The sequence below is a fragment of the Zonotrichia leucophrys genome, chromosome 19 (genome assembly GCF_028769735.1).
Source record: "Zonotrichia leucophrys gambelii isolate GWCS_2022_RI chromosome 19, RI_Zleu_2.0, whole genome shotgun sequence".
Classification (NCBI taxonomy): domain Eukaryota; kingdom Metazoa; phylum Chordata; class Aves; order Passeriformes; family Passerellidae; genus Zonotrichia; species Zonotrichia leucophrys.
In genome coordinates this window covers 10959841-10973430 of record NC_088188.1, presented here as the reverse complement: position 1 = coordinate 10973430, position 13590 = coordinate 10959841, and the positions used below count along the sequence as shown (strand labels likewise).

The window sequence follows — 13590 nt, the reverse complement described above, 5'->3', positions numbered from 1 at the left end:
GTCCGCTTTGGGCCTCCAGTGCACAGAGTGAGTTCAGTGGAGGTGTTTGGGGCTGGGACACGGTGCTGCCTCACGAGGAGAGGCTGGAGGAGCAGGGCTTGTTCAGCCAGGAGAAGAGGAGCAGCCTTCCAGTGGCTTTCAGGTCACTGAGGAGATGGAGCCAGGCGCTTTGCAGGGGTGGGAAGATGAGAACCAATTGAGCTGGACTTGCAGCTCCAAGTCAATGAAAACTGACTAAAAATACTCTGAAGAATGTGCCATGGAAATTGTCTTTTTCAGTAGGCGAAGGTAGATAGTTGCTGGAGAAGGAGCTGTAAGCTCACACCCTCTGGCACCACTTCCCTGTCAGGAACAGCGGAGGGGAAGCAATTTCACTCTCATGGAAAGTTTTGAAAATGTGACGTAACTCATGCAGACACTGAAAGTCGTGCAGGCATAGGCAAGACTGGCCCAACTGTAGTGCTTAGCAAGAAGTCCTTAAAAAAAACTAAGGTAGTAAAACAGTGTTTATAGATAAAGCAGAGCCATAAAATTACCTGAGAAAACCCCTGTCTCCATGCAGGAAACATGGAAAGCAGGTCAGCATGCTTTGGTTTTGTGTACACTAAGGTACACTGTCCAAAGTGTGACACCTGAATGTGCAGAAACAACTGAGTAGATAAAGGCAGGTGTAAGAAAAAGAGACTCAGAGGTCACCAATAAACAGAAGCACATACATTTTACTGAAGTTGTTCCAACAGTGCTGTGTGTTCTGGAGTAAAACACCAAAGTTTTTAGATTCAGGACTCAAATTACTTCTATATTTCAATATTCTGTTCTTCATTTTGGCCCAGAAATGTATGGGTTGTTTTTCCAAAACCAGTATTTAAATCTCTTCTGTTACTTGTCCTTGGTTAGAGATTCTGCTGGCCTCAGCCAGTGCTCTGTGACTGAAATTGGAGTTTCTTCTTCAGACCATAATTTTGCTAAAGAAGACATTTGCAGCTTTGTAGTTCGCTGTTATTTTTAAATCATAAAACTCTTTTTGCACACAGTAATTTTTTTTCCTGTTCTGCTGTGAAAAGCATGGATTGCAGGAGCAGAAATACCAAACATTGTTCTATACTTTTTCCAGATCCACATGCCAGCTTTTCCTTATGCTCCCCACAGGGACATCTCAGTGCAGTGAAATGATGTCCGGGAGTGCAGGACACAGAGCCCAGCTTGTGACAGCCACATGCAGGACACCAAGGTTTAGGCCCAGTCAACCGTTAATTGCTTTTGCTCATTTTGTGCTGTAATTTTGTCTTTGCTGCTGCAGCTGTGGCTGAGGATCTCAGGGGTGAGTCAGGAGTGTCAGCAATCACTTCTGCCCGAGCCAACGTGCAGCCAGGCACAACAAAGTCTGGCTATTGACTGCCTTTGGTCCTCCCTCACTTCCTCCTCCCTGGGAGTTTTGGAGAGGTGACTGATGAGGGAATTCTGTTCTTTCTGCATGTCTGACTTTGGCCTAACTGACAGCGAGCAGACAGGAAGGGATGGGTTTACTGACACATCTCTGCAAATTTTGCACTCTCCTTAACTTTCGTTTTCGCCCTCAGATGGTCAGACTGAGAAATTTTCCACCCTGCCCTGCCATCATCTGACAGTCAATCTTCCACTGGAGAGCAGGACATGGTAAACAAAACATTGCACTTTCCACACTAAACTGGTGCTTTAAACATACCTTAAATTTGCAGAAACTGAAAAATAGTCCAGACTGGTCTGGGATCCTTCTTTTATTTGCATATTTTCAAGTGTCAAGGCCTGGATCTTTTATTCTGCTTTTGGTAGAGTTATTGTCCCCACTTTATCAGGAACATTTTGAAATAATAAAGAAGCCAATGAAGAAGGGGCTACAGTTAATGGTGAATATCTTAAAGTCCTTAAAGGAATAGTCAGCAATCAGAACACAAACAAACAAACAAACAAACAAAAACCAGAGTTGCCATTGCAAAGTTTGGGGGAAGATTCAAACCAAACAAATTTTTTTGGGGCATGAAAAACCAAATCAGTGTAAAAGAAGATGACTTACAGTAGTCAATGAGAGGAGATATTTGGGAACAGCAATAGTTATTATTGTAATTAACTGTATCTTTGTCAGAAACCACCAGATGTGAGAATAGTTCTAACAAATCTGAGTGTTTACTGGGGTTGCAGTACTGTATTTATTGTGCTGTCACACGCAGCATTGCTGCAAGAGACATCTTAGGCAATAGTTACATTAGTCAGGGAAAGAGAGGTAGAAGGAGTTCACTGATAACCTGTGAAAAGCTGGGACAGTTGAACATCTCCCTGGCTTTCCATGAAGTTGGGAAGATCAGCCCTCCTTGTCATCAACTTTGCCTCAGTGTCCTGGTTCTTTGAAGACTCAAAATGCTCTGATCTCAGAGGAGCAACCATACAACCAGAGCCTGATTTGTAAATGTTTTCAGGAATATGCCTGCTTGAGCTCATGCAGAATCTTGCAGATAGGATGTATATTATAATATCAGACACAGAATGTGACTCACTTGGAAGGAGATTGCAGAGAGCTGATTGTTGAAGCTGCAAACCATCAGACACTCAGAAAGAAAACAAAATTTAAGTCAAGATGACAGCATTGAATAGGTCAAAGTCAGCTCTGAAAGGGCAGCTCTTTCATCAAAGTTAATGCAAGCAAAGCAACCAGTTTTTGCACTCTGATATGGCAGAGGAAGAAGTGTCTGTTCAAATGGGCAGAATTGCTTTTCTAAAGGAAAACCCTTCCAAGCCCTGTAGAATATTTGTAGAAAGAGTGCCCAGTGAGCTTGTTTGGTTAATCTCTGATCCACCTGAGGATTGAATGGTTCTCTGTTGTTCTTACTATACAGAAGGAGTTTTATTATTGATTTCAAGTGAGTAAAAAATCAGGTCCCATTTGAGCAACTGCAGTGATTAAGCAGTTCCCTGAATGGCTGTACCTGAGCCAATCCTTTTAACAATTATCCTAAGGAAAGATGTTTCTCCTCCTCTGGTTATCCCAAATCTGATTTTTCATATCCAATCCCTACATGACCTTTCCTAGATTTCAGCAGTTCCAAGCACAGGGAAATAAGGAGGGTGAATACTAAAAGCTTAGAATCCACTGAATTAAAATAAACTTCTAAGATATGTTCTTTCTTCCAGTACTAGACATTAACATTCCCCATGTTCTATAGAAGAAAGAGGTTAATAAGAAGAGAAAGGATGAAAAGAGAATTTTTAAACCCTGTTACAAAGTAGCAAATGCAAAAGAAGAATGTAAATGCAGAATTTTCTGGCATGGCATTGAGTGGCACAGTTCTCACACATCGTTTTTGCCTGCTGATTACATCTGCCTGATGACTGGAATATTTTAAACAAAGGGATTCACCTGCTAATTCTGGTGAGAAGAAAGTCACCACATTAAAGAAAAATCCAACTGTGGAAATTCATGAGCAGTGGATGCTAAGCAGCACAGGCTTGATAAAGCCAAGCAGATGAATGCTCAGAAAACTCAGGTCTGTTTATCAGGAGGTTCATCTCTAGCAATCCTGGATGGGATGCATTCAGGGGATCTCGTGCATGAACACGTGTGCATAGCACTTGTTTTGCCTCTAGAAATGCTTTACACAATCATCTAATATTCATTTTCAAATAGACAAGCTAGACACAGAGAGAAGAAAACACCTTGCCCAAGCTTGCCCAGTAAAAGAGTGACAGATGAGAAAAGAACACACATTTCCTCATTTCTCTGGCTGCCTTATGCCTCATTTCTGTAGATCTTTGGTCAGCAACTGTAAATCTTTCCCTAGTTATCAATGTACCTCATTTGATTTGCATTATTCAGCAGATTTATTAGTCATCTTTAATTTGTAAACAGTTTCCTTAGAAGAGCCGTAGATAATATCAGAAATAATTAAGGCAGGTCAAAATCCTTGTTGGGGCAGTATCTGGCAGCCGACTCTGGGCTGCAGGTGCCTGCCAGCCCTGTCCCGAGGGGGTTCTGCCTTCCAGACTGCAGGGAGAAGCCTGCTTCTCTAAAAGGTGCGTGTCTGCGTGTTGTTTGGGACTGAAAATCAGCTCAGCAATCCCATCTTCCTCATCCAGCTGTCCCTCTGGTGTTCCCACACACTGCATGGTGGGATGGTTTGTACTTCAGGAACTTGCAGTTTCCTTCCAGTATTTCCAATACTTTGGAAAGGCACCAAGGGAAAAATCTCACAGGCAGAACAGGGAGCTCTGGAGAGCAAGAAATTCTACAAATACTCTATTGAGAAAGATCCTTTAAAACTTGATAAAAAGTAAGGAAGTATGTGTGGGTGAAACTTAAAATCCCTGTCCTTAGTTATAAGCACGTGGTTAAATGCTTTCCTGGCCTGTACTGGAAAGCTCTACAGCTCTGTAACATTTCTCTAGAAGTTGCTCACTCTCTTCCTACAGCCATGTGTGGTGTACAGGAGGGTGCCTGGACACTGACCACACAGTGATAAAAGCTGTGAGAAGCCCTTCAGCATTTATTTCTTTTAATTGGAACGCTGTGTGCAAGGCTGCAAGCAGTGTTTGGTGTGATGCCCTGCCCTTTCCAGGAGCCCCTGCCGGAGGGAAGGAGGGATGCTGAGCTGCCTCCCTCCTCACGCGGGTTGTGTAACGCTGCTCACACAGCAGCACACACCCTGCACTTCTCCAATGGACAGGACTGGAATCAGGGGAATCCCCAATTGCACTGTCCGTGTCCAGCCTTGCTCAGAGCTATTTTGCATAGATGCTCTGCACTATAAAATGCTTTTGCCTCCTGGGAGGGATGCAGAGCCTGAGAGCTGGAAGGCAAGGAGCTCTGAGAGAGGGAGGAGTCTCTCCTGGCAGGGCTGGGACAGCTCTCCCAAAGCACGGTAAGCACCACCATGTCCAGGTGTTGTTCTGTCATTCATTTGCTGCCTCTCACAGGCAGTAATTATATGGCAAACTGTATCTTTTTTCCTCTGTTAGGAGCAAAGTGTCAGACTCGGTCTCCTGCTCCAGTTCCAAGCTGTCCAGCTGCTCTGAAAACTTTGTCCCTCCTTTCTGCTGATTTAAAGGTTTGTGCATGTAACTGGTAACCCTGACAGTGCAACCCACAGCACCCCACGAGGCTGGACACAAAGCAGCTTCTTGCTCTGAGTGCCAGTGAAGGGAAATGTGAGTCTGCTCTCTTTCTTTATGTTTTTTCTTCTTGTTTTTTTCTTTTTGCTATTATCTTTCTTTTTTCCTGTTATTATTTTTCATCTTTTCCCTCCTTATCCTCCTTTTCTTCCTTCTCCTCCTTTTTCTCCCTGTATGTTTGTTTGAGGTTCCCCCTTTTTCCCTTTTTTTCTTTCTTTCCTTCTTTGTTTGTTTCTTTATTTTCTTCCCCCTCTCCATTTCTTCTCTCTTTTCCCCCTGTACTTTACAAAATTGGCACCTCACTACATTTTTTATTACAGAAAAATAATGTAGATTTTTTTTTCCTATTTTGTAACCACAGAGAAATTCTTATTACACATTATTTCTCTCACCTGGCATAGCAAACAATCCTAACACCTTGCAGTTTCTGCACACTGTTGGATGGATTTCTCTTCTTGTGTGACTTTATAGCAGACAGTATCTTCTGCTGTCCAGCATAAGTTTAACTTTTACTGTAAAAGTAATATAAATATCAAAATAAGACATAATTTACAAAAGGAATATGTGACAATGTTATTTTCTCCCTTTGTCTGTAACTTCTTGGAAGCAGCAGGTTTTGATTTCTGTTATGAACCAGATTCATATGCTGGGGCTAATTCCCTCTAACCCTGCAATTTACCAGCATGATCTTTCTCTTCTGTCACACCTTCCCTAGCACAAAATCCATCTTATGTTCAGAAATGAGCAGAAAATATATGTTAGAATGAATAGCATAAACTTTGTACACCCTTATGTAAATGCTATGTGTTACATTGAAATAAGTGCTACAGATCTTAGACACTACAGACTTCAGCCTCTCAGAATCCTGTTTGGCAGGTGAATACACTGCAAAATGGTTAGGTTCATATATGAGCAAGATTTTTTCATTAATGTGTGAAGAACACAGCAACACTTCGCATCCCTTTGCTAAGCTTGTGGTCTGCTCTGACACCAATATTTGCTGCTTTACACGACTGGGGGTCATCTGAAGTTCTCTTGCCAGTGTTTTAGATTAGTACATGGCTGCACATTACACTGGCAATGTGTTAGTTTTAGGATCACTATCCTAAGAATCGAGCAATTTTCATTTTAAACACAGGATGTTAGATCAGATCAGTTAGGCCAGCGAGTTTCTGAAAGATGCTAAAGGGAGTTGCCCTCTTGGGTAAAAACTGACCTTGTTGGTTTTTCTTTGTCCTTAGAAGTGTTCCCACATCACACAAAACAAGGTTTCAGCACAGTGAAGTAAAACCACCAAAAAAACCCATACGAAATGCTGTGCCCGTGGCAGTTTGTGTTCAAATCTCGTGCTGCCAGGAGCCAGTACCCCAGGGAGAAGGATATCAACAACAACGTGGAGAAAAATAGGAAGATCCATGGGTAAGATCCTGGTTTTAATGGTTTCACAGTTTATCTTTGATTTGAAAAGGGAAGATATTAAGTGGTTTGGGTCCTGGAGAAACCTGTAATGTGTTTCCAAAATACTGATATTAACCAAAGAACTGTGGGTCTCTGGATGATGTAACTTGGTAATGAACATTAAACACTTGTGTCAAACAGTCATTGAGGATGTAAATCATCTTGCTTTGTCTTTCAAAAGTAGTCTTAAATTTATTTGGTGTGCTAACATGGTTTCATGTATTCTAAGTCTCAGGAGCTGTGTATGCTACAAAAATAGCAAAGTGATTATTTATACTGTAATTAAGTTGGTGAAGTAGTTCTGTGATGCAGTTCATACCCAACACTTGCATACAAAAAGTTGCACATGCATCTTAAATTTCTCAGTCTTCAGGGCGTTACTTATTTCAGGTTTCATACCCTCCCTTCCTTCCTTTCCTTCCACACAGTTTTCTGGGAAGGGGGTACTGTGGCTTTTCTGCTGATTGCTGCCCACTGCCACTGCTGGGCTGTGGGCTCAGTACATATTTCAGAGACAGCACTGAGCACCTCCTGCCAATGCTGAAACAAAGCCTGACATAAAGAACGCTGCCTTGTGCTGACTTTTCTTTGTCTTTATTGAAGCTCAGAAAAGGATGATGCCAAATTGCAGAATCCCAGCAAGAAGCAGATGGAGAGGCTGCCTGTCATAACTTCAGCAAAGCCCAGCGAGGGAGGAGAGGTCTGTTCCCAGCATCATTGTTTGATGGTAACAGTTCACATGAGTGGTGCTTGCTGCTCTCAACTGCTCCACGCTCTCCTGAGAGGTCTGACTGTGGTTGCAGGAGGTTGGGACTGCTGGGACATCTTTGGGTGAAAGCTCTTTCCTGCAAAAACAGAGCATTGATAAGACTCGAAGGAAGACGTGACCCCACAGGGACTGGGATGCCTGATTCCTTTATATACCTTTGCAAGCCTTTGGTAACAAACCTGTCCTGTCTCTAAACTTGGTTCGTTGTTTTCCTGAGACTGTGACTATAATGCTCAAAGATACTCAGAGGACTTACTGAAATTATAAAGGTACTTGCAATGGCAGACCCTGTTTGATTACTACAAAAATACTTTTTTCCCTCATTTCATATCAAACTGTAGATTAGCTCAGTAGTTTTGTAGTCAAATAATCACGTTCAAGCAGATCACATTTATATCTAGTTTCTTCAATATAAACTGAAATATTTTGATGTTAACATTAAATCTAAAATGAAACTGAAAGGTATTCAATAGGTCTGAAGACAGTATGCATTTTTATCTGTTCTCTGCCCAGAATCTCCCTCCAAATGACATCAAAGTTTCAAATCAAATATCAGGATGTCCAAGACATGTAAGAGTAAGAAACTTGGAAAATGGATCCAGCTTTCTTGACACACTACACCTGACTGCAAAAGAGGTAAAATACGGAAATATGAACAGGGAGCTTTCATAAATTTTAAAATACGCAGAGTGCAATATTGTTTTTTGACATTTGATTGTTTTTCAGGTTATCAATTGCCAAACCAAAGCCTGCCAAGGGTCACTCATGACCCCAAAGGGCCTGGTGAGAGGTACCAGAGATGGGCCAGTTCCACCAGAGGATCTTTTACCTCAGGCAAGAGACTTCCTCAAGCAATATTACAGTTCATTTAAAGAGTAAGTCAACTTGATTTTTGGGTATAAAATCCTCTACCTGCCTCTCTGTGAGCCTCCAGGGGCGTTTGGTTTCTTCACAGCTCTTGGTAACTGTCCTATTACATAGCATGCATTCAAAAATACATAAGGACTGTTAAAAATGCCAGATAAAACTGTCATTGCACTTCATGTGCTCCATCTGTCAATCCCAGATCTTGGGAACACAGAGAAGGACTCTGGACCATGCACTGCTCAGCTCCATCCCTTTGGAGTATGCTACATTCCAGTACATTGAGGATCTCTGCCAGCATTATCTTCTGTTTTCTTGGGATTAGCTGCACTCAGATCAGTCTCAGTGTGGATAATGCCTTTTGTTTGTGCTGTTCCAAGTATCTTTTCTCTGTGTTCCCCCCAAGGCTTTAGGCAAAGATTGGAAGGCCAGTGTTGCTTCTCAGCCTTGCTCTGTGCTGTCGGCATAGGCTCAGTGAGCATCCCGAGAGGGGTTTGTGTTTTCACAAACACGGCCATGGTGCAGAGGCATCTTGTTGCAGGAAATGCTGGAACAGCTGGTTGATGTCCAAGGGCTTGCAGTGACATTCCACATGATGAGCTTTCAAGTAACAGTTCAGTGTTTGCTCATCCCACTAGAAAACATTATCAAACTGTCAGAGGGACTCAGCCACATAATGGCCACTTCTTTAGACACTTTGAACTCCTTTCAAATCTTTCTTCCCTCTGAATCTTTCTGAAAGTCCCTTTCTTACACACAGGCTGTCCTCACCAGCCTATTGCATTTGCATATCCCTGTGTCTCTGCTCATGCCTGTTTGATCACATTGATTTACACTATCTCATATGCTTGCCCTTGATCTTTCATCTTGCAGAAAATGTGAAAACTCTCAGACAGTGCAGGCTATTTTCATTCTGTCTGTAAGACAACAAAACAATTTTTGTCTCTGCTGTAATAAATATTTTCTAATGTTTTGACTTCACTCTCTGTTATCAAACTCAGGAATTTTAGAGCTGGTTTCCCTGACAAAGGAATTGCTCAGCACTTCCCTTTAGGAATGAAAATCCTACTTACTTTACTCAGAAGAGCTGTGGCCTTGTAAACACAATGGATCTTTGAGATCTCAGCCTACATATGCCCTGAAACTCACCTGTTTTCTGGTTTTATTTCCTTGTGATTTTTTTCAAATTTGTCTAGAAAATCCAAATTTAAACCAAAAACTTACACAGAATAGCTTGTGGCCAATCCGTGCATGTATTGGGTGGTGAAAGGATTGTACCACTACTAAAATTTCTAGTATGTTAGTTTCTTTATGGGGCCAATAAGCTTTGTCCTTGCACTCCATAAGGACAAGTTTTAAATTGTGAAGCCAAAATATAATGTCTGCACTTTGAATGAAATTTTCATTGTTTCTTTTCATGGCTGTTTCCTGTTCAAAAGGCCAAAAATCAAAGAACAGCTGGGCCGGCTGGAAGCAGTGACCAAGGAGATAGAAAGAACAGGAACCTACCACCTGACCAAGGATGAGCTGACCTTTGCTGCCAAGCAGGCCTGGAGGAATGCACCCAGGTGCATCGGGAGAATCCAGTGGTCCAACCTGCAGGTGAGCTGTGGATCTACACCTGAGCTGCAGCCAGATAGTCCTCTGTGACTCAGAAGAATGGCCTTGCCCTTGCTAGAACATGTCACTGTTTCAATTGAGCAGGACTCCCTCCTGTCCATATCAGGAGATTGGTTTCTTTGTAGTTCTCTGCTGCTTGGCTGAATGAAAATGTGTAGCAGTGTGAGTGTGGGAACCAGGTGTGTCATGGAACCTGGTACATGTTAGGTTCTTGGTGGATTGTTATGGGTGAAAATTATGCATATAAGAACTAAAAAAATGAACCTTTGCTGGTGGAGCCACAGTCTTTCCATTCCTTAAGTGCATAGGAAAAATAACAACTTTGCATAACTGTTTCAAAATTAGTCTTCTTTACATTTCTGTTGGAAACACACAGGTGTTTGATGCACGGGACTGTAAAACAGCCAAGGAAATGTTTGAGCATATTTGTCATCATATTCAGTATGCCACAAACAATGGCAATATAAGGTAGGTCTCTAATTTTAATTTTAAACAACAACAATTTTAATTTAAACAACAAAAATCATATCCAGAACTGGCATCAAAAACCATGAAATAGTTTATCTAAACAATTTTGACAACTTGTTTCTGCTCTTAATTTTCCTGGTACTTACATTTTCCTCTCATGTGTTCCATCAACCATCTTGAAAATTTATAACTTTCATGGCTGATATTACAAAATCTTTTGCAATTCCTTGGGAAAAGAGATGAAGATTTGGGGAAGTGGGTAAAGAGGACAAATTATTTTATTTCTACTGATGTTCATTTTAGAAATGCAGAACATTTTCTGCTGGTCCCAGTTTCTGTGTGGAGAGTGAGGATGTGTTTGTGTGTCGCGGGCAGGTCGGCCATCACGGTGTTCCCGCCGCGGACGGACGGGCAGCACGATTTCCGCGTGTGGAACAGCCAGCTGATCCGCTACGCTGGCTACCCCATGCCAGATGGCTCTGTCCTGGGGGACCCTGCCACTGTGGAGTTCACTCAGGTACAGCTCCAAGCTCACCACCACAGCTGCTTCCCGTCTTGGCTAACCCGCCTCCCTCCTCACACCTTTATGCAGAGTGGTGGGAGGTGAGGAGTGAATGGGATGTTCTGCCCCACAAGTTCCAGGTGCAGGCTGGAACAACAATTCCCTACAGTTCTGATACACAAGTGCTGCCCTCCATCTCAGAACAGGGTGAGCTAATATTGTCAGGGGACACAAGCAGGCACACAACCAGCACTTCATCAGCATGGCTCAACATTATTTGAATGGCAAAGAGAACCTTTTTCACTTAGAATTTACTTCAGCAGTTTTCAGAGGGTTAAAATTATTTTGTCTTCAGATCTGGAGGGGAAACCTGAAAAGAACACAAAATGTGCTTTCTGCATTTGCAGTTGTGCATCGAGCTTGGGTGGAAGCCGAAATATGGCCGCTTTGATGTACTTCCACTTGTTCTCCAAGCAAATGGCCAAGACCCAGAAATATTTGAATTACCTCCAGAAATTGTCCTCCAAGTGCCAATGGAGCATCCAAAGTAAGCACACAGGATTTAGATAATTGCATTTTTGCCTCTGCCTCACCTTGGCAGGTTATTGGGCTGTGCCTGTGGCAGTTGTTTTATGAGTTCTTTGTCAGGATGAAACGATGGTAAATCATCCTGAAAGATAAAATGCCTGTTAGAACAATGAAATGAGATTTAAATTAAGGAAGCAAATGACCATTTTGTTGGAAAACTTTTCTCCCAATCTACATTTCAATTATATTCAGAATTTGAAAAATCCTAATTTCTTATGCTAGTGTAATACACATGTAACACTGCACTCATAACAGAGTTTATTGCCTTTCTCTCATTGCTTTTTTCTTCCTGTTTGTTTTGGGACTGGCCTGCAGGCTGCAGAACTCTGTAATATGGTTCTGCAGTTGCTGTAGTAGGTGATTCCCAAATACTGCAATAAAAACTGCAGTGAGTTTCAGCAGACCCTGGCCCAGGGGTTCCTCCTCGAACTGGTACTATTTATCTTCCTGGGCTTTTCTGGTTTTCGAGAAAAAGACACACAAATAACTCCAGCTGCTTGTTGGGCAGGTACGAGTGGTTTAAGGATCTGGAGCTGAGGTGGTACGCGCTGCCTGCGGTGGCCAGCATGCTGCTGGAGGCGGGAGGGCTGGAGTTCACCGCCTGCCCTTTCAACGGCTGGTACATGGGCACCGAGATCGGCGTGCGCGACTTCTGCGACGCGCAGCGCTACAACGTCCTGAAGGTGACTCTGCAGGGAGCTGGGCTGCCTGCAGGGAGGGAAGGGGCAGGAAGTTTTGGAAAAGAGACACTACCAGTGTTCACTGGGGTGGGAGACAACCACTTCCTGCTTTGTGAGGCTGGAACATCCTCAAGAACCAGAACTCCAAAATTCCAGTTTACCTTTAATCTCAGGTTTCTGCTGCCATCGCTTTCCCCAGCATGAGACTGACTCTTTCCCCTTCTTCTTCTGCACAACTTTTTCTTGATACAAAGCTGATGAGGTTGAGAAATCATGGGGTCTCAGTTCCATATAGTAAATTTGCTTTTCCCTTTTGTCTCTCTATTACATGTAGGAGGTAGGAAGGAGAATGGGACTGGAAACAAACAAACTGTCATCATTATGGAAGGACCGAGCTGTTGTAGAGATCAATGTGGCTGTGCTTCACAGCTTCCAGGTAAGTCACTGAGTGTGGGATCTGGACAGACACTGAGCACTCACTGTCCCCCCTTCCTCTCACTCAGTGGAGATGGCATTTTGATTCCAATAGAGTTATTCTTGATTTTCACACGAGAAAGTGGAGGAATCCATATTTCCTCACAGGTAAAGGCAGAAGAGAAAGAAGCAAAGAAAGTTAAGGGAAAGATTTTCCATCCTTTTAACGCATTTATCTATGTTTCAAAACCTAGGTAAAGCCATTGGATTAATATATTTTATTTTTAATTCAAGTTTAACGTATCATGACAATATGAAATGTGGGTAAAAGTGAGTCAGAGGCTTTGCAATATGCACTCCCAGTGCTGCAGAGGTAAAATGCTGATGTTAAAGAAAAGATCTAAGAGTTCTTAATCAAAGGCCCGCGCCTCAATCTGTATCTTTAGAGTAACTGCTGACAGTATTTATTTCCCATAAATACTCCCTTTACTCTGAGTAAAGTCCTTGAAATATTGACCAAAGCAAGAAGATTACTTTAGCTACCCCGGGTAGAAGGGCAGAATAGGGTTTTTAATGCACGTTTTCCTTTGTGCCATTGTTCTAGAAACAGAACGTGACCATCATGGATCACCACTCTGCCTCCGAGTCCTTCCTGAGGTACATGCAGAGCGAGTACCGCGCGCGGGGCGGCTGCCCGGCCGACTGGGTGTGGATTGTGCCTCCCATGTCAGGCAGCATAACCCCCGTCTTCCACCAAGAGATGTTGAACTATGTCCTCACTCCCTTCTATTACTACCAGGTACACATCATCAAAAAGAAAAACCGACCCTAGCAGACAGCCTCAGCAGTGCAGATGTGATATGGGACGTGAGGGAGTCTGGGTGCCAAGCCCTGGTTCATGAAAGGTCACTAGACAGATTCAGAAGTAGCAGACAGGAGCTGTTTTACATGGGAGGTGCTGTTAGTTCTGTTGAATTCTCTGGCTTTAAGTAAAATGCAGTTTAATGCAATAGAGACTGATACCATATTTTTACTCAGTGGATTGTATATACAGGTTCTATTTGATCTGGCCCCTTAACGATACACAA

The 13590-nt window shown here is 42.7% G+C and overlaps 1 protein-coding gene across 1 annotated transcript in view; it reads left to right on the top strand.

Annotated features, from left to right (window-relative positions):
* NOS2 (nitric oxide synthase 2) overlaps positions 1-13590 on the top strand; it is a 29198-nt gene that overhangs the window by 6807 nt on the left and 8801 nt on the right. Inside the window, exons 3-14 of the mRNA XM_064729421.1 lie at positions 4987-5175; positions 6381-6558; positions 7201-7297; positions 7880-8002; positions 8093-8241; positions 9670-9832; positions 10227-10318; positions 10694-10835; positions 11228-11367; positions 11917-12091; positions 12423-12524; positions 13107-13301. Of these exons, the coding sequence (XP_064585491.1) occupies positions 6452-6558; positions 7201-7297; positions 7880-8002; positions 8093-8241; positions 9670-9832; positions 10227-10318; positions 10694-10835; positions 11228-11367; positions 11917-12091; positions 12423-12524; positions 13107-13301 (1485 nt within the window). The 5' untranslated portion in view covers positions 4987-5175; positions 6381-6451. The remainder of the gene's footprint in view (positions 1-4986; positions 5176-6380; positions 6559-7200; positions 7298-7879; positions 8003-8092; positions 8242-9669; positions 9833-10226; positions 10319-10693; positions 10836-11227; positions 11368-11916; positions 12092-12422; positions 12525-13106; positions 13302-13590) is intronic.